The 21793-nt window shown below is 42.2% G+C and overlaps 1 protein-coding gene across 2 annotated transcripts; it reads left to right on the forward strand.

Moving 5' to 3' along the window:
• Positions 1-204: 204 nt before the first annotated feature.
• On the forward strand, positions 205-21309 carry nkd2b (NKD inhibitor of WNT signaling pathway 2b). Of its 2 annotated transcripts, none has more exons than XM_026372952.1 (10): positions 205-494; positions 604-630; positions 737-828; positions 17627-17687; positions 18005-18132; positions 18986-19081; positions 19224-19365; positions 19563-19620; positions 19739-19869; positions 20057-21309. In XM_026372952.1, the coding sequence occupies exons 1-10, from the start codon at positions 470-472 to the stop codon at positions 20677-20679; spliced, it is 1383 nt and encodes a 460-aa protein (XP_026228737.1). In that variant the 5' UTR covers positions 205-469; the 3' UTR covers positions 20680-21309. The 2 variants fall into 2 exon arrangements, with proteins under 2 accessions (XP_026228737.1, XP_026228738.1); XM_026372953.1 differs by having other exon boundaries at positions 19742-19869.
• Positions 21310-21793: the final 484 nt, after the last annotated feature.

The following is a 21793-nucleotide window of genomic DNA, read 5'->3' on the forward strand; positions in this document are numbered from 1 at the left end:
TACGAAACTTCAAATAGCATCAGGGAAATGTGCCAGACATAATGCTTCTATTCCAAATATATTATTCCAAGTGCCTTCTGTGAACGCGTTCATCAGCTGGATGTTTTATTGCTAAAGCCTCGGCCGGATGTCCCCGGGTGTCTGCGGACATTGACCGTCTCCTCCGCCTCTGCCTTGTTCAAAGCGTCTCCACATTGAGTCGGACTGATGTGGAGACAGACAGGGAGCGCGCCTCGTCTCCCGCGGACCACTTTACGCATTTATCCTGTTTCTGCACACAGACAGCTGCTGATTCAATGAACGCGCGGTTTCATCACCGACCTTTGGATGAAGTTGGAGTTTCTTTTGTTTTTTTTTTTTTGTTTTTTTCTGCGAAACAAACGCAATGTGACAATGTTGAGTGAGTGACTGTTTTCTCCTTGTCGGATTTCGGAGTACCTTTATTGATCCAGGGAAGAGGGACTTAAGAATGGGCAAACTTCAGTCGAAGCATGGTGAGAGAGTTGCATCTGATATCACTGTAAAGTAGAATAAAACGTTTCCATGATGAGTCTTAAATAACACTAACCTCTGTCTGTTTTGCATCCTCCCTTTCTGATGAAGCGTGTAAACGCAGAGAAAACCCTGAAGGTGAGCATTTATCATTTGCATTGCATTTGTCCTTATTACTGATAATATAATAAATTATAGGTGAAGATTAATTGAAGCTCATCGGTTCAATCTTTCCATGTCTCAGGAGACAGTTTTGTTGTGAACGCTTTCCTCCGGAGAGGGATGGAGGAATGTGAGAGGTACAGCTCGACGGATCCCAAGCTGAAGAACATGCAGGTATGTTTTTTCTAATAATATTTTTAGTTTTTTCCTCATAATACCTATAAGAAAAAATCTGATTGTTTAGATCAACAATAACTAAGCTGGCTGCAGTGGTTCTCCAGACTATATGGAAGCAAATATAAATGTGTGACCTCAACAAAAAAAACAAAAAAAAAAACAGGAATTTAATAGTGGAAGCTCATTGATTGATTTAGCTTTCACAAATAATAACTGCACATACATCATTGCTTCATGAATGTTTGTTTATAGTTTCACACAAGAAAGTGTGCCAGGTGTGTGTTTGCGTGTGTGTGATGGGGTAAGCCTGTCAAGCATTTAAGAGCTGTCTGGATGAAGTTGTTACATTCCCCTTTTCCTGAAAGATGAGCCGAGAACTTCTTGAGTAAAGGGGAAGCGGACTACATTCACAAGTATGTGTGAAGACATGCTGATGTCTTCGCAGGGTTGTAGGTTGTTGTTCTTTCTGTGATGTTTGGCTCGGGCACAACACTGCGGCGGTTATTCCCCTGCCAGCATCATTGGATGGGTTGTGACAGCCATGAGCCTTATGTGTGTGTGTTTGTGTGTGTGTGAAGCAGCTTGGCAAAGCATAACACACACACATACCCACAAGCTGGATGGAAAGGTAGTCACTTCGCAGACTGAGGGATATAAAGTTTGCTCCTGTGGCTGCTGGCATCATGACTCAGGGCTGTGTCTTTTTCCTCAATGCCTCCCATTCTAGTGCAGCTCCCAGTGGGCAGCCCTCCGTGGCATAACATTACATCACTTCAATTAGCGCGTCGTTTATTTTGAGGGGTACGAGCGTCCCGAGCTCGCAGACAGAAACTGCAAGACGCTCACACAGAGGTACTGACAATCTGTGAGGTGGGTGGTTGTAATAGTGGAAGAGTTATGGGTTATATCAGGGCTATAAACCGCCCACTCATGGCACATTAAAAGAGAACTTTACTCTGCTTAAGAGGAGCCTGAGTTCACACTCCCCTGAAGGGAAACCACCAAAGGCATAACCTTGGCACCTATTAGTAGGTGGATCCCACCCTCACTTCTATCAAAGTCATGCTCCTGATTTATTTCCTGTCGTTAGTTGGTTACATTAGAGAAAATCACAGACCAGATTTTTAACCAACCAGCTCTTTTCTCTCTTAGGAACTTATGCATACCTGATATTGATTTGTTGATCTTTCTATATCTTAATATCAATTAGTTATAGTAGGTAAACTATGAATATATATTAACTGTAACATGTCGACTCTGTTTTTATTTCTATTAATTCTGTAGCATTCCTTTTTCCATAATGCAGTGTGTTGTATTTCTTTATAGTTATTATTTTTGTTTATGTCTTTTGATGTATTTTTTACTTTTCTTCAGACAAAACTAGAAATTTGAAGATGTGACTTGGGGCTGAATAAGCCACATGAATAATGAACAATGTAAATATTGATTAGCGGCTTCCTTAATGCCAATGCAACAAAAAAAACAGAATCGAAACTGATACTATGACAACATGCTGCATATATCCTCACTTTTGTACTATAGAGGTACTATGTGAATACCTGCTCATATACAGTAACAGCTCTATTCATACTGTTTGAAATGAGTCTACGCCTACATTGATGTAAAGATATATGATGTCCCCTGGGGACGTTTTCCATACTGTAGTTTTCCTGTGCACAGATTTTCAACACAGATAGATGTTTTTCTCTGCTGTAAAACAAAAATACTGTTTCATTATCTAATCTCACCAGATGTTAATGAATTCTTAGCTAGAATCAGATTATGTTGTCATTTTCCCAGATATAATTATTGGATTATGGCTTCTTAGAGGTCTAGGATTTACACCACGATGGAACAAATCCAGGTCACACAGAAAATAGCTGTAATGACATTAAATACATTTTTTATTTGATTTGATTTCAGCCACATTTTCTCCTTCTGAGCATTTCTGCATATGGCTCTTGCTGGATAATGCTTTCACCACTCGGTCCTGGCTGATGAGCTGCAGGGACAGTTAAAATTACTTATGATTTCATATAGGAGGAGATTGGCCAAACATACTGTTTAGTTTTGACCCTCCCCCTCCTCATTGTCAAACAGGGGGAGTAGGATTCCTGAGCTGTCTAACTGTGACTTCAAAGTGCAGAGCTGGGAGTTATAAAAGGGCTCTGATATCAGTGGAGCCTCCGAACCCTCACCCCTCTATCCCCCTGCCCTGTCCTGGGGGATGGGCTGAGCTTTAGAGTACTGCTGAGGAAAAAAGAAAAAAACAAAACAAAACAAAAACAAGCGCTAACAGAGCCCGTTCCCAACATCAGTCTGTGTAAACTATGAATCTCTTCAATAAAGCATTGTCATCTCTATTCAACAAACCCTGAATGCTTTGGCGCGCTTTGGCAAGAAATAACAAAAGATCAAAGGATGCACAGACCTGTTTAAATATAGATATTGCCGCAAACTATGAGCAAAGATTGCAGCTGGCATGTTCCTCCCAGCATGTAACACTTGGCTTCCTTAATGTAAGGTATGAGTGGACAAAGAGAGAGTGATTCAGCAGGATGATTTGGCTCATCCTGGCTACAGTCTACACAGTTTTTTACACTTCATTGCAGGTGTTCAAGACAAGCCGTACCCATCCGAGCACCTGGTGTAATGTAGAAATAACACAGGTGAGATTTAAGTGGCAGTTCAAGGTATAGTCCCACACCCACACATGTATTTACTTATTGTCTAGTAATTAAATTTAAAAAATGCAGCTAACTCTAAAACTGGTTCTTATCCAAACCTGTGTTCATTAGTGGGAGAGTTCACTGCCTTTCACCTCTGGAAACTCAAACACTTCAACGGTCCAGACCCTCACACACACACAAAGTCACAGCGCTTCATTTTAGGACTTCAAACAGACATGCTTGGATGCCCAAATAATGACAGGCTAATTCAGCCTTTCAGCACCATCTTTTGTCTCAAAACTTCCCACAGACTTGGCCTGTGAAGATGGAGTGTGTCAACATTTTAAGGTCCACAGCAAAGACCTGTATTGTTCCACTTTGAAAGGTTAATATTTTCACACTTGAAGTAAAAAGGCTTGAAATTGAGTTGGATGTAATGATGTGCCAAAAGCTCCAAGACACAAATGTGTTTTGACATATAGAGAGTTCCCTTGCAGCTCACTAAAGTAATTTTTAAGCTAATGGTTTTTCTTTTATTATTAATTTGGAATCTGTGAATAAGATTTTCCCCTTATTTGGCCGCCCTGTTTTAAAATGGATGGATTTTGTTTGGACATTTTTTCTGCTGTGTACACTGCATCTTCTAGTCACTTTGTTAATTTTGAGTTACAGATGTTTGATTTGGATCTGAGTCTGGCCTATCTGTGTAATCTTAAGGCTGTTGCCCTAAATGACATTTCATTTTTCAGTACACACTGCCGCACGTTTAAAGCTGAAGTCGTTTCTTTTTGAAGTCTTTGAAGTGTTTCAGGATTTATTTAGAGAAATATTCTCATCAGTAACAGCTCGTGACTTTTTGCTTCTGCCTCCCTCATACACACAAAAAAAAAAACCCAACAACAAAACAAACAAAAAAACATCACTGTTGCAGCTATGGAGAGGAGACAAAAAGGTGTGCTCATATATGTGCTGCTTTTGAAGGGACTCGAAGGCCTTTGGAGAGTTTTTTTTTTCCACCCCTTCGTTCTCTCTCTCTCTCTCTCTCTCTCTCTTTTTTTTTTTGAAATTGGCTTCACAAGAAGGCGAGCTGTGAGCCTTCATCTCTCAATGAAAAGCATGTGGCTGGCATCCAGAACAGCGGGGTCTTTCAGCACGGCCCCGGCAGACATCTGTTCCTGGTTTGTACAGCAAAATCCTGGAGCAGGGAGAGGGGCTGTGGTGGGAAGGGGGTGGGAGAGGTTGGTGGAGAAGAGGAAAAGGGGGTGGGGTGGTTCCTTGGGGGAGATATTTGAGGGGTTTTAAAGGTAACAGGGACAGGGGTGTAATGGAGAGTCTCGTCCGCTGTGTCCACTGCATTGCTCGGGCAGGATATGGCCGTTGACCTCACCTTTCTTTCTATAGTGGCCAGTAGCTGTTGTTAAACTTGGATAAACTGGCTCTTCCTTCTGTGTTGGCGGCCATTTGTCCAAAACAAACAGTCACTCCTGTGTCAGCGTAAACTCCATCACCTGGTTGTCCTCGACGCTCGTCTCAAGTTAGGATGCTTGTTTTAGTGGCTCTTTCATGTTCGGTTGTTTAAATGCGTATTGCCACATGGCTTGGCCTGCGAGTCAGAGGTCGAGTCCCGCTCTCACTCTCTGTCTGTATGTTTACGAGCGAGGGAGAGGCAGAGAGCGGTTTGTGCGGCCTCTTTCCAATGGAGAACTACATTAGAACACTGCAGGCAGATTAAATGTTTATTTTTCTGAGGAGATTTATAGTGTCTGAAGTAGTTTGAAGCAGTTTGCGCACTTTCACCCTAATTCCCCTGTGACCTGTGCTAATGAAGAGAGCAAGGCCTCACTTTGGCCATCAGGAGGATTCAGAGAACCATCAAGTCTTTATCCCTATCCAAAGCTGTATTAACTTTAAGAAAACAAGCTGTGAGTTATGGTAAAACCAACACCGTTTAGATTGTTGTGTCCAAACTAAAATGTCACATAGCTCTTCAAGATGAATAAATACTGCAGCCGCCTTGAATTCTTTAGTATTTTAGTTTAATGTGCTTTCGTGGTGCAAAGTAATTTACAATTACAGCAATCGAATTTCCAACCTCTGAGGCCATGTTCAGATCAACAGTAGTAGCATTTATCTGAATGGATCCAGCCTGATGGTGCATCAGGGTCGTCAACACATTCCAGAGATTCCATCAAAACCATCAGGCAAAAATAGCAAAGTTTGCTTAACTTGTGATGCAGCAAAGTCATCATATAAACATCATCATAAACTGTTTCAGTGCGCAGTGTTATGGCAAATGCTTTCAAACTCACAGATCTGTGAACCGGACTTCCTGAATTGAATTTCATGCCGTGCCACCTGAACCAAATGCCCCCTGGTATTGTTTGAATGCAAGGCTGATTTCAGTCTCTTTAATGTTGATGTTGTGTTTTGCTTGTTTAGGAAGTGTTTGCATAGGAAGTCACTTCTCCCTGTAGAAAAATTGCCCCACTCTTATGAAATATAAGTGTTTAGAGGTGCTGGTGTGCAAGTTTTGGGAGCTTTGGACCGGATCAGGCTAACTAGTTTCCGGCTGCTGTTTCTAGTCTTTGTGTTAAACTAACCCTCTCCTGGCTGCACATCAATATTTAATGTACAGACATTAGAATAGTATCACTATTCTTGTCTTGATCCCAGCAAGAAATATGGTTTTCACAAACTACCAAACAGTATAATATGTTATTTTGTATTATTTATAAATGCATGTAGGTAGCAAAGCAATGTTTGTTTTTGCTAAACGTATCAGAGTATTAAAGGATAATCATATATAGTATCTGGACAAGTTAAATGACAGTTGCTCCACTTTCTCATTAGCAGAGCTCTTGTTTGCAGACATATGAAATAATGCCTTTAGAGATACCTCATCACCACTTTGAAATCACTTCCTTTTTGTCGCTGCTTTTCATGATATTTATGAGATAACTGCCTACGAACTTCAGAGAGCTCTGCGGAGCTTAACGGTACTAGATTGCAGCAAGTTGTCACCCATGCCATTGTCGGCTAGTATCTCTGTGAGTAACTTCCTTAAAGAAACGCATCCCAGGTTTTCGGTGACACTAAACCGCCTGGACATGCATGGTCACTGATGACAGCAGGGAGACCTCACTTCCTCTGCATAGTTGGTGTGCTGGTGGCTGGAAGGGGCAGCCCCGCCGAGGGTTAACACTGGTCTATGTCTTTACTCTTGCTCCCTGCCAGGGGAAAGAAAATACCTGAAGCTGGAGCCCAGTGCTTAGCGCTGACATTTTTGGCAAAGGCTGCTGGATCCAAGTCTGTGTTTGATCTTGTGCTTCTCTCGGCCAAGTAAAACACCGGGAGACTCAAAGGTTATTACATTTTAGTGTGTAAGGTATGTTTCCACATAAACCCCTGTTCCTCCTTAGAAAGCTTTAGCTCTTTTCCAAGTGGACTTCATTTCGCAAGCCTAAGAGCAGCCAGGGGATTTTTTTTTTTTTCAGTTATGGTTGTTGGTAATGTTATTATAGTATATGGCATCATTAAAGCTTCTCTTAATTGATTGGTGTGGTGAGCTCAGAGACAACACAGGGCACATCAGAATCAATGTGTGACTTGAATATTGTCTGTAGGCACATTGCAGATCTAGTGGTCTCTAGTATTTTGTTTCTTCCAATATTTGCAGTTTGAGAGGGAAACAGAGGTTGTGCTTGTTTGTTTAAACAGGACAGAGGATTCCTTTTTAAGACATAGGTTTGTTTTCCTGGGAATTGAGGCTAAAATCTTAGGCCTCAACACCTACAGGATACTGTTGTTCTTTGTGTGAGAGAAAAGCAAACCCGCTAAACCAGAAAAGAATGAGGATATCGATGTAATGACAGAAATAATGGGCGACATTCATGTAAAATGTAGTCTAGTCATGGGATCATCAGCACTGTTATTGTTGTGATGCAGTGCGATCGTTGGAAGCTTACATTCAGTTTCTGTGTTGTTCTCTGTGGATAAAGAGCTTTCAGAGTCACCCTTCAATGCTTCGAAACTTCATCCTTGCTACACATTCCTGAACCTAACGCCTTACTGGGTTTGAGTGTGGAGGGTGAAACACCATGCAGGGTTTGAGGAGCATCAAACCCTGGTTTCCTGTATGCTCAAAAACAAAAGCCCAGAAAAGGACACGAGGAACTGTTAGTCACTGTTGTGATGTTGTGCTGCTTGATGCTTCCTTATCTATAGATTTGCTAGGTTGCTGTACTCAACACTTAACTTAGAGTATTGATTGATTGAGTCATGGCTTTGAATGTTTATTCCATACGAGCGTGCCTTAAGTTCACGTGATGTTCAGCGTAACCTTGGTCATTTATAGGAGAAATGTGTTCATAGGTGAATGGACTTTACACAATATCCATCTTCCTGTCATCCAATTTCATGTACAGAATGCCAAAATTTATCACACACACACACACAACCCCAGACCCCTGAGGAGTTAGGCATCTATTTCTCTACTCTGAGCGGAGCCTCCCCCTCTTTGGGACCCCAGGCCTGCACATGTGTAGGTATCGCTATTACTCAGCTCATAAAACACCACAGTCCCATCTGAAAGTACTTAGCTGTTGAAACACACTAGTAGCTTCAAAGCTTGGATACAGGCTCTGTAGACAGCACAGGCCTGGCCCTCCTTCTGCACATCACATCTCTCTCCAATGGGGAATAACTGCAAACTTGCTTTTGTTACACAAACCTGTTCCCGTCATCAAAACCCTCAATGGGTCGCCATTATAAGGAAGTGGTTTGTTTTTCTTGTGGGTGGTAATTTTTTAATTTGGGAAAAAATGGTTTCAGAATGATTCTTCTTATGTGTTCCCAAAAAAACAAGGAATCTGTTTCTCACATTCTGCGTCGGTGTATTTATATACCCAAACACCTTTTGTGCTCTGTCTATATGTGACAGAAAGGGAGGGAGAGGATGAAACAGCGCTGAAAGAGGCCACTGTTCTCATTTCCTCTGAAGGCAGCCTTCTTTTCTTCCCCCACCCATTTCTTTCCTGAGCCCGTCCACTTCAAAAGCTGACCTGGCCCTGTTTGCCGTGTAACATGTTTACCTAAAGGCTCATTTCAAATAAACAGCAGTTCTCCTTGAGATGCCTCGCCCCACTTCACTGAGAGTCTTTCAGAGACACCATCTGCTCGTAGGAGTGCCTCACAAAGACAACACACTTTTCTGAATCTGTATTTTATTTCATGATATCACTGCTGAATGAATTTTGCAGAATATACTACTCATTGTGGGAAAACAGTGTGGTAAGGAAAAAAGCATCTTTAGCCAATGTAAAAACTGTTGTTGATGGTTGGTGGCACATCGAAATGAATTTTCAGTTCAGTTTTATTTGTATAGTGCCAAATCACAACAGAGGTCATCTCAACGCACTTTACAGTGTTTAGGTTTAAGACCTTATGAAATATAACCACAGAATTATATGAAAAACCCACAGCACTAGGTGACAGTGGAGTGGAAAAACTCCCTTTAGAGGAAGAAAGCTCCAGCTGAACCAGGCTCAGGGTGGGCGGCCATCTGGCTCGACTGGTTGGGGTGAATGCAGCACAATTCTCTAGTACATTAGCTCTGCATGGTATTTCACTATAACCAGCGTACTTGTTTGTGTTGATAGGGGCTGACTGATCCATCATCATTTCAAGAATGCCAGTGTATGACAATATCTGAACTTTTACCCCTAGTGTCAAGTGATCACCATCGAGAACTGTTCTATCCTGGTAGCATCTTTAGGAGTTATTGCTCATCAGCATTCTCTGCTTTTTAAAGTGCAAGTCCATCTTTTATCAAACATCAAGTGTCACACTTGGTGCTTTTAAGTGAACTGCTTCATAACCAGCTACGTGATAGAGAGCAGGGCTTCCATCAGGGTTGTTGCTTTATATCTGAGATAAGATTAGAATCACCTACTATAAGAGCAGCTAAGCTAAACTCACACAGCTCAGGGCTAAGGGCAGACTATTTCATGGCCTCACAGCCCTGGTTTCCAGTATTTATGGCTGTGAAAGCAGCAGCTCTCTGTGTGCTCTGCTGCAAAAAGTGAGCTAGAGAAGGAGGTGGAGCGGAGCTCAGCTGCCCTCTGCACCATAGCCTTTTGATCTCTGCTTGTGCCATGGATGAATTACGTTCCAGAATTTCACACTGGGGAACTGTGTTTCAAACACACACAGCTAGTCTATCAGGTCACTGTGGTGCACACATGGCAGCTTCAGTCCACAAGGAAGAAGCACAGATGTTACAGTCTCGCTGATGAGGAGTATTGCTATGAAGTGTAACCAATAAAAATTATAATTCATGGTATGAGCCATGAGACTTAAAAATTCTTGTCTTGTAGCTATAATTTCAAGTTATTCATCATACCGACATCCTCATATCCATTTTATTTTCTCGACCAGTAATTTTCTTTGAGCATTATTCAACAGAAATATGAATGAGTTTTGCATGGTGCACCAGTAATTGCTCCATGTCCTACTTTCTTTTTTCTAAATTTCATCTGTTCATTTTCAGCTTTCAACTTTGTCCCCATTTTCATGGGACGTTGCATCTCATATGCCAAAACATTACAGCCAGTGGCCCTCTGGCAGCAGTCCATTTTACATATCCAGGCTTCGATCGTGTAGAGTCTCCTTTGCTTCCTGCTCCCAGCAGGAGTGTATTGTATCCTCTGGAAAACACTTTGTGTTGACCCTGGGATGACCCCCTGTCCAGTTCCAGGCTTGTGAGGAACTTCACAGCTTGGAATTGATCCTGCTTTTGCAGTGTCAAGAATTCCCGTGGTCTTTGAGACTAGCAGTCCCAACCAGCTGGAGGAGACATTGGTGGTGCACAGTCATTAAGAGTTACAAAACAATATAGACAGAGATATGGGAGATAAGATCGAGATAAGCGAGAGATGCAGCTACTTTTGCACTTCTGACTGATGAATGTGTCAAAAAGTGTGCAGTAGTCTCCAAAGCCAAGGCTTTTTTACCTAAACTATGCTGGCCTCAAGCCTTAAATATTTCACAATAACGAAGAACACTACCAATTATGCAGAGAAGTGCTGTCTCCTAGGACCTGAGGTTTGGCAAATGCCGATGAGGTTAGGTTAGGTTATAGCAGATGAGTTATTAGAGGTTCTGCATGTGTGCTTTCTTTTGAACCTTTGTTATTTTCTTGCGTCCTACTGCACTGAACTCTGTATTTTGGCCGTCTCTGACTAGTGAGTCTGATTCCCCCTGAGGGCTAAATGCAATAATAGTATAGTACAGACATCCGTCTCTGTTGGCCCACTATACCTCCCAGGTGGATGTGTTTTGAGTTCATGCTACATTACTGGCTGACTGGTTACGGTTGCATTAGCTCCTCTTATCGTGGTCAGCCATATGCATCTGTACTTCTCTGTATAAGGTACCTACAGGGAGCAGTAACTGCTGAACTGTGGAGTCTTGGTTTCGGCCCTGAACCTGTTCTTATCCTGCTGGAAAATGTGTTTGGGTAGCCCACAAGACAGCAGGAGAGTGTCAGATTTAATTAAGCAGCCAAAAAGTCATTGTGGATCAGAAGGAGAGCATCACTGAAGTATGTAGTGCTGTGATGGAGGCACATGGAAAGTTCAACTTGTTAAAAAAAATCAATAAAAAAATGGAAATTGCAATTTTATTAAGAAATTGATCAACATGTGAAAACAATACAGTTGAAATAGTTCTTTAAAAGTAAAGACAAATTACTGAAATAGTTAAAAGTAGGCAAGGATAAACAGTTTGACACATCATCATTTGACATCAGATAAATGATTAAAAAACATGAAACTTGTGCCACTAGCATTATGAAATCAAGGTTGAATTGCAGCCTGCAGACTGACAATTTAATTTAACGAAAGAAATATTCAGCCAACATGCAATGTATTCCTGAGGACACATGTGAAATGTGACAGGTGGTGAGGATGAAGACATACTTGAGCTCATCACAGGCAAAAGTGTTTGGAACTGCTCGACATGTAAAGCTCGGGTATTGTTGCTGCTTTTCCACACTGGCACGCAGCTGTCCATCCCCGACATAGTTTGTTTACATTTCTCAGTCACCCACAGGATCACTGTAACGCCTGTAGCATCACCGGCCTACAACCACAGAGCCTCACCCCTTATGAACTGCCAGGCCTGATTTTCAAAGCTGTGACTCAAATCCCTCGCAGCTTAACAAAAACGAGCAGTGAAAACAGTGGTGTTGGTGGTTATCTCGCAGGTGAGAGCAATTATAACTGACATCTCAATGCTAGACAGACAGCTGGAAACCTGACACTAACTACAGTACACAAAGTACAGGTGACAGAGATTGTGTTGAAATCATTTTCACACAGCAGAAACAGACAAGTCGGAGAGGCGCTTACAAAGCTTTGAAGGCAACCAGTTTGAGGAGCTTGACGAGCATTAAACCACATGACAGCAGTGTTTGATTGTCTTCAAATACTGCTCAGCTGATTGCGTGAGAGGTGGAGTTGCTCTGGACCATAATGGGATTGGCATTTCAGTCACCTCTCCCACAAACGGGCGTTCTGAGACCCACTGTGTTGTTTAAAGGGCTCGTGGAATGTGGAACAAATCCCCTCAGCTTTATCGGCCTGGGCGCACTCTCCATTGGCCAGGCTTAAGAGCCAGAGGCCTGCGCGGGAGCTTACAGAATTTCATATGGAGGCCAGAAACAGAGGAACATCCTGTTTGAGTCAAGCTGCCTGCCCCACGCCGGCTTTGATATGCTGTCCACTTGTGCACTTAGATCTTTGTTTGTCAGGGCGTGTGTGTTAGCTCAGTGTGTTGCTCTGTGTTGTCTGTCTAGTACGTCTGTATCTTTGCAGATTCTTTAAAGACCAATTGCGCTGCAGTTATTTTTACTGTTGAAACTGTTGTTTGAATATTTGACTAGCTGACCAAAAGAAAATTCAGATTTTTACAGTCAAAAGAACTGACTTAATTTAGCTTCTCAAACGTGAGTGTTTGCTGCTTTTTCTGATTCATCAAATGAAACTTTTTGTGAACGGGTTTGTTGGTTGAGGTTAATTACTTTTATTTCTTGCTAACTATCTACAGTAGTTTGTCTTATTATGAGACATGTAGACATGAGACACCAGTGTGCTCACTGAAACACCCAATAAACATTTGACATGGGATTTGAAGCCACAATATTCAAGTCTCAAGTTTTAACCTGCTAAATCCCTGAAGAAAGTAAAATATAAGAGCATGTCAAATGTGACCAATAAAGAACCCATTTTTGGTGTATTTTTGTCAAAGTAGACCATTAAACATGTGAGCGCATAAAACACATGGCACCGGTTATATACTGTATATGTCCATGAGAGACTATTGTATTACACCACCCAGCTCTGTTCAACCTACACCAACATGCTCTCTATGGTGCTGTCATAATGTGTGGCACCAGAAACCTTACTTCCTGTGTTTTTTTCTCTTCTGCATACAGTCATTTATTATTTATTTATTTATTTTTTGCTTTCCAGGAATTGCATCAAATACATTAACAATATTATGATCTACTGTGTCTCCAGTTTAATACATTTGCCTTAGCCAGGAGTTTGATTTCTGTCACCCGAATGAGGTTTTCAAGTCGACAACAGTAGCTGCCTGAGCGACAGCTGAAAGGTGGGCACACATTACATCAGGCTCCCATCAAAGCCCGGTTTAATGAAGGCAAACTGATTACAGCACTGGTGACAGATGCAGGGTGGTCAGCCAGTGATGCTAATCTTTGTTTATGCCATCCAGCAGGTCATAATCAAAGTGAGAGAAAGATCAGTGACGGCATGAGGAGGGGTGTGCTGAGTTTAGGAGATAGTTTCTGCTGATTTTCAGGGAGTGGGTGACTTTCAGTGGTGATACTCTTACATACACAGACAAGCATGCTCATCTCTATCCACAGCTGTTGTCATACTAGGACCGAAGCAGCTTCACCCCAGTGATTCATGTCCTGCCAAGGGAGAGGTTATGCCTCCTGTTTGACCTTAAAGAGCGTCCCACTACCCTGAAAGGGTTGTATCTGTGCCATCTCGGCCACATGAGGCCAGTCCAGATGACAGGATGGCATTCTGCTCTGATCTAATGTCCATCAATAGAAAGACACGCCACAACACACTCATACATAAATAAAATACCTAGATTAGTGAACAAAAGCTAGTTGAAACTGAAAATGCTCCAAATTAATAAGCTTATTTAGGTCAGTTAGGATGACAGCGCATGGTTATAAACCGAACAAGAAAAAACACTTTTAGCTTGTGTTTATATTGTAATCACAATGAACATTGTTAGGCAGGCTAACTTAAAACCACCAGTGCAGTCTGTACTATTTGTTTTAATACTGCGTCTCATTTCTAGCTGAAGCCAACGTACTCTGCTGATTCTCAGCACCATAATTACCCTGACTTGGATTGAAAGCTAAGGCCAAATGAACCAGAAGTAGTGGAGGCTTTTCTGCTCGGACGTCAAGAGGCCAACATACTGTTCTTTTACTGTCTTGCAATAGAAAAGACACAAGTTGTGCAACCGACCTTCAGTCTTTAGCGCCCCATAATTTCAGCCCCAGCCCCTCTCCCTCTCTTCATCCCTCATCTCTCTCTCTTTTTCTCTGCCTCTCCTCAGCATAACCACTTACATCTGGTTTTGAGTCAAGGCCAGGTTGGTTTCTTTATTTCTCAATGGCCCCTCTCCCTCTCCATTTTCATTCTGTGGTGAAGAGTATGCAGTTTGTTTATGAACTGGTGGTCCTTTCTTTATATTGATACTACTCAATCCTCATTTTCATCATTGGGGAGCCCCACAATTATCCCCAATTAATGGCCTGTGGGAGCGGAAACACTGGTTGGCTGGTCGTCATCAAGGCTTTTCCTGTGGCGCCCTCTGAAATGTCAGTTCCAGGTGACTTCTAGGGTTAGGCTGAGTGTATTTCTAGAAACCTCAGTGAATATTTCCTTCACTGCATCAAATTATGGACATACTCTAGGTTGTCTGACTACTATAGTACACAATACTATGCAGAGAAGGCTCATTTTTGAGAACAGGAAGACACACAAACAGAATTAAATGTTTAGTAGTGGCACCTACTGTGCATTTTATGCTAATTATATATAAACAAGTCACTGAAGTATTTCAGAAAACCACATAGCTTCAAAATTATATGAGGAAGCTTCCAGGCCGTGTCTTGTTTTTGTATTTTTTTCCAGCATATGTTTGTACTTCGATACGCATAGACACATCTGATCAAGTTGCCATAGCCCAAGGCCAAAGGGACTGTGTAAACAATATGCATGTTAGCCTCTCCTGTTTTTGAAGATGTGATTTTCAAAATCATATGGTTTGAAGAATGGACTAAAAGAAGTGTGTATACTTATATTTAGGGGTCTGAGCTGGAGGAGTTGATGTGAGAACAAAGATGTGCAGTGTTTTCTAGTGGGAGGATGGGTGGTGGGCAGGCGGGGAGAGAGAGAGACTGCTTTGGGATGTCTGATGTCACCTGGTAGGGAGCTATGAAAGCTTCCCCTGGTTACCCTATCCCACATAAAAGTCTGGCAGTAGGCTGAGGCTTAAGGGAAGCTTGGCAGAACTGCATTAAACAGGAACAAACATCACACACCTTTCTGTTTGTCTCTTATGTCAAGACGTCTGGGAGGCAGAACCTGTTTACATGGAACATTGTCAGTGCATTTCATCTACTTTCCCCATACCTGATATCGCACACTGTGTCGATGTGCTTTTCATTGGTTTCAGGTGTATGGCGCTGGTGGAAAACAAGGAACACTTTGCTCCAAAATGCGGCCTACAGAGCAGTTTGTGATCTGATAGTGAAGGAATGAGAGCTGCTACATGCCAGAAAGCAGTTAATTACACATGTGTTGGGCAGATTTGAGCCCGACACCGTGGGCGATGTGGATGGAGATGCCATGTGTTTAGACGTTAAACTGCAGACTGCGGTCAGGCCCAGCCTGCTCTCTCATTAGCTCACCCAATGGTTGTAATGAGCGTGGAGGTGGGGGGAAGCCATGTGTTCAGCACAAGTCCTGCTGGTCTTCTCCTTGTGCACTCAACTAAACGTCTCCTGATATCTGAATTTTAATTAGACACAAGGTTCACATTTGGCAGTTGGTTGATTGATTTGTTTCATTATACCTTAACACTGAATCCTGCCTTTCATTTAGAGGTGTTTAAAAAGTACCTCGCTCTGCACCCTCATGGGAATAAGGATGAGAAGAATCAAGTCTTGTGTTTGATGTTCCTCTGAACTGAAGAACACTGTGTGTGTGTGTGTGTGTGTGTGTGTGTGTGTGTGTGAGAGAACTCCCTCTTCCTTAAATACTGCCCTTCATTAAGGGACTATGGTACAAAGAGAGAAGATGAAGGCATCCAGCACAGAAAGGAAACAACTTGACTGCAGGAACCACAAAAGAAGAAAAAAATTGTGTGTGTTTTTTGTGCATACTGATTTCTTAGCATGTGTGTCAAGCCCGCTGTTTGTTTGGGGCCCAGGGATGTGTGTGGGTCGTCTCCACCTCCTCCAGAAGCTTCCAGAGCCTGTAAAAAACACCTCCACCTCTCCCCCTGAACTTACATTGGTTGGAGTAAGCAATAGATAAACCCTATCTCTTTTCAAACAAAATACATTCCTCTCTGCTTCTACTGTTATCAGCATCTCTCTTTTCCCATCTTTGTTCCTCTTATCTTTCCTTTCCTCCTTTTGCCCCTTTGCGCCCTCTTTCCTCTGCTCCTCTTCTTCTTCATTCCTCCCATTTGCTTCCTGTCTCTCTCCTGTTTCCCTCCCCTCCCCGAGGCTCGACTCCCATTCTTTTACTGTTTTCTCTCAGTGTCTCCGGTGGCCAATTTGCAGTGGGTGTCCGAGCCTTGACCCTGAGATTCAATCAGCTGCTCCCCCTTCAGCGGTGAAGGTCAGGGCCATATTACAGGCTGGAGGTATCATCCTCCAAAGAGAGGAATAATCATGGGCTATGAGATTGTTAAATAGAACTGAGGCCCTGGCGCTGTCATTACTTTGAGAAAAAGGGGGGGAGGACTCGTTCACCTAAACGCATGCAGATGTTCAGACTCTCGCTTGAGCCTCGGCTCTGTTGAAGGTACATGGAGTTCTTTTGTTTTGTAGCATCTATCTGTTTTCTATTTGTCTCCTTTCAGTGGGCCTCCTTAATTCAATCTGGTGAGATTTTATTTCAAAGTGTGTGTGGAGCTGCGTCGAGGACTGAGAATGACGTAAATAAGATGAATCATTTGTTGTTTAAATATTTGTGGTTTAAGGCCTGTGCTGCACTTAATTTTCATTGTTTCCACAATCCAGTTGTAATTAAAGTGTGTGTGTGTGTGTGTATATGTGTTCAGGAGACTCCGTTGCTGTTGCCTCTGTATCAGCACGTGTGTGGTCATTATGAATTGAACATTATGGTTCTATTTTATCCAGGATATAGATTATTCACATATGACACAGAGGCGTTTTCCCCCCTTTGTTTAATGGCTATGGAATAGTGTATTTAATCATCTCCATCCTATCTGCATGGAAACTTCCATCTGGCAATTATTCTCCATTCAAAATAAATACACACATGTTGCTGAGAACTCATTGTGTGGTTTGTTTTACATAAGCCAAAATTCTCAGAGTCAGGTTTTCAGTGAAAAATACAACAAAACTTCTTCCTAAACTCTGGACTCTTACATTAAACATTTCTCAGAGGGTTGCATGTCAAGCAGAATGAGAATAAACAGGTTGGCTAAGAGAGACAGCTCAGATGATGAAGTGCATTATAAGGTTTTTGATGGATGCGAAGGGTCTGTTTGAAGGGCTTGGAGGAATCTTGAAAGCTTGGCTGTGGCTGCGCTCGCTGTGTCCCAGACAGTGAAACACAATAAGCGTGCAGATGTTCAAAGTGTTTGGCCACTGCGGAGCCTCCAGCCCTCTCCCTCTCATCTGAGTAGGAAATGCTTTAGCTGGAACTGTTTGTTTTCTCTGTGTCTGTGGTCTGAACTGTAGATTCACTTACATCTCTGACAACCCTCTTCTTCCCCTCCTCTTCTCTCTCGCCTCATTTCTTTTCTTGTCACAGGAGTTTCCAAATGGTGAGCATAAGGAAGGACAATTCACAGAGAAACACTGTCCCCTAGAGGGTAGGTGGATGTATTTCCACTCACTGATCAGCTTCGTGTGAAAACAGATCTACAGATCTTGTAGGAGCAGTAGTATATATGATTCCATAAATAATACAACATGTAAGATGGTGTATATATATATGTATAGATCTATATAATATCACAATGATGGTTAATGAATAGGTGAATGTATAAGGTGAGGAGCAATCATCAGGGCAATGTTAATGATTTTGTGAGCATGAGCTTGAGATTTCTTTGGAAGCATAGATTCTGATGCTTCTGGCTACAAAACCAATATTTGTGCATGACTTGAACGTATTATCTTGTGTTGACAGTGGTTCTTCCTCCAGAGAAGGCGGAGGGCTGCGAAAGCTACCTGCAGTATCAGCACTCCGAGGATGGAGAGCGAGAGATAATTAGAGATGCCAACAAAGCCCCTGGGAAGAAACGCATCAGTCTGGATGTAAGGAGTCCTATGATCTGCCAACACCGCAAATCTGTATTATGACTGAATTTCCAATTACACCATGATTCAAAGGCTTACTACATGAGCTGTGTGCATTGAGGCGCAGCTTATAGCAAAAAGATGCAGAGCTCAAATATTGAGCCAATGTTGTAGCTTCTTTTTTATTTTCAGTTGGACTGATGTTTTTATAGAGAAGCATGAGCAGATATGAACAGTCTGTGTGTCAACACAGTGCATACAAGAGTGCATACAAGAGTGCAGTTGTGTTGCTTAGTATCACAGGGAAGAAATGCATTTCAGTACGTCAAAATTAATTCAACATACTGTAGGTTAGATAATAAATACACAGTGGATAACCTCTGTGCTTATCACTGCTGCTTGAACACTTTAGACTTGAATTGTTCACATCTGCCTTTGGTGATTTTGTTGGTGTTGGTTATATATATATATATATATATATATATATATATATATATATATATATATATATATATATATATATATATATATATATGTATGTATATATTTAAAAGCCTGCTTCAGTCCCTGGAATCTTTTCGCTTGAAACTGCGTATGGCCTTTCACACAGTGTCAGCTCTTCAACCCAGACTGCAGCAGGGCCTTTATCCCAGATGTTTATTTTCCAATTATGGCCATGTTACTAGATACTGCACTTCTGAATAAAAAGTACTGAACGATCTGATGTACTTTGCTCCCCACTGCTGTTTTATACTCTGCCGGTGTGTCTGACTGTAGAGCTACTATTAATTATAAAAGATGTGTATTGAAGCCTTACAGTTGTTTTATCTGTATGCAAACATTGTAGATGTAATGCTGTATACATCCACAGGACTTGGAGTGTGATGTGTCTGTGGAGGATGACAACCGTCAGGAGTGGATCTTCACCCTGTATGATTTTGACAACAGTGGAAAAGTTACAAAAGAGGTGTGTGTGTGTCTGTATTAGCTGTAATAACTTTAACTAATAACTCTGATTGTTGTTTTTCTGTTGATATATGTAAGTTAAATATTCTACACCTTGTTCTTACACCTTATTACAAACAAACTGTGATATCCTATTATTACAGGACATGTCCAGTCTGATGCACACCATCTATGATGTGGTGGATGCTTCTGTGAATCACTCCTGCCATAACAAGAGCAAGACTCTGCGCGTCAAACTGACTGTCACTCCAGAGCCAAAGTGCCACAGAAGAGAAACAGGGACTGGTAAATGAATAATAAATAAAAATCACATACAAGAGATTATTTAGCATATAACTATGCTGTTGAACGACTTAGTAGTTCTTAAAAATGTGGGGAATTGTTTTGATTTTAAAATCCAGTTCTTCTCCTCGGTTCAGTCTCAGTTCAGTTCACTCAGTGCTGCAGGTTTAAATCCTGATGCTTAAGTTTTTTCTATTCAGAACGCTGTCACCAGGAGGAGGGACGTTCAGCGGACAAGCGGCTATCCTCATACATGAGGTGAGTACACATCACAAATATTCAGGTCTGCGTTCGTGCATTGTGTCCATTCCTGTAGATTTAATGTGTAATATAAGATAGTGTTCCCTGAATTATCATTCATCATCTTATTCATTAGTAGCAGCAGAGGGCACAACAACGAGGCGCCCGCCACTGAGGGTCAGCATTACTGTGTGGATGAGAACACAGAGAGGAGAAATCACTACCTTGACCTGGCTGGTATTGAGAACTACACCTCCAGATTTGAAGGTATGTATATTGTTATTCTTTTTAACAGCCTGAATATTATATAGGTCAATGTACAGGGTTAAAAAATTTAATTCCCATTATTATATTTCTAACAAACACTGGTAAATGGAGAAACAGCTGCAGGTTTAAGTACAGTAAATTCTGATTATACACACCACTGACCTGCTGTCCTTTGTCTGTCCTCCAGGAACCACCCCTGTCTTTCCTCCCCAGGAATCTCATGCTAGGACCTCCCAGAGCCAGAGCCGGTCCCGCTCCCAGGAACCAGAAATCCAGGTTGCTCACCAGCGCCACTCACAGGTTATCAGTGATAGCTACAACCGCCAAGAGTCTCGAAGCAAGGGTACACAGTTCCTCAAATCACCCAAAGGAAACTACAAGGGAACTGGAGGGAATAACGGGGGCAGTGGAGGTGGCAAATCCACTAAATGTCACAACTACCACCCTCAGCTGCAAACTATGGTGCACAGCGGCAGTGCAGCGGGCCACGGAGGTCAGGATGTGTATCACTTGCCGCACCAAGCTCAACCCACTGCCCACCACCAGCACCCTTTGCAATACAGTCACAGCAAACGCCTGCGAGCCAAAGCCCGAGAAGGCATGTCCCCATCCAAAACCCCACTGTCCCCTCAGTGCCACCCCCAGCAGCAACCCCCTGTGCCCTCCGTACTGCCAGGCCTGGAGAGAGAGCAGGTGTCTGGCCCACCTGGGAGCCCAGGGTTTGTGGTTCCTCTGGTCCAACGGCACGAGCACCACCATCACCACGAACACCACCACCACCACCACTACCACCATTATCACCAGACATGACCGCGCTCAGTATGCAGTGACTGAAACTGTACAGGACCAACCACACCAGTCTGAAGAACTTGTCCCACGGCAGTGTCTCGTGTTCTGTCCAGGATCGTTTTATTCTTCTCTTGCAAGCTATACAGATATATCCTGAAGTCAGACGTACTGAAGAATCATGCAGTGTGATGGCAAATGATATTGGACTTGAAAGGCTGTTGAAATGATTGTGGCACAGTTCTAAAGTTTTTGTTCGATTTTTCTGCGGGGACTGCCGCGAGCCCGTTTTCAGTAAGGGTGCAAATACCACAGCAGAACAGACCAAAGGACTTTTAACATCCTTTCCCTCCTGGAATTGTTGGTTGACGTCCCAGGAAGCTATAAATCAGAGTAGGTTTGTTGTTCTGTGTGAGACCTTTCCAAAAAACATGGATCTCAGGTGTAAAGGTGCTGCTGCTCTCAAGCTTTTTTACAGAGGCTTCTTCCTCTGGGAAGCCTGACGTGGACTGAGGGGTTTCCTGTTTGGGGTGGGGGGAGTTTAAATCACCACTGCCAGTTTTAATGCAAAAATATCTTTCTATATGTATAAAAAATCTATATATGTAAACACATTTTACTGTTTAATTATTATGCTGTATATGCATATTTCATCATGGATATAATTATGCATATATGTATTTTGTCTTTTATATATTTTAATAAACATTATATAGTTCATTTATATGATTGCAGCAACAGTTTCTTTATTTCTGGTCGTAAGACCTTTTATTGTAGCATGTTCAGCAGGTCAAAATAGAACAAACTGTTCGTTTTCCTGGTAATTTTAAATAGATTTAGCAGGAATGAGAGTCAGATGATTTTAGTCAGCATGTAAATGACTATAATCTATTTTAGATTATACTGTGTGAACAGTAGCAAATGTCTACCAGTTATACCCAACCTAATTTAGAGCATTTGCACTAACAGGAAGGTGTATGTTCATCTGGCCACAATGACGACGACACAGCTACGACTCTAAAAGTGTCTTATCTCTCTTTCTGTTTGCACATCCCTCTCATTGGTTGAGATTCATAGTGTGAATCACTAAAATGTCAAACCAGGGCGACCCGGTTAGTGTTGTAAGAATAACAGACTC

Source organism: Anabas testudineus, chromosome 16 (assembly GCF_900324465.2).
Source record: "Anabas testudineus chromosome 16, fAnaTes1.2, whole genome shotgun sequence".
In the NCBI taxonomy this organism is placed as follows: domain Eukaryota; kingdom Metazoa; phylum Chordata; class Actinopteri; order Anabantiformes; family Anabantidae; genus Anabas; species Anabas testudineus.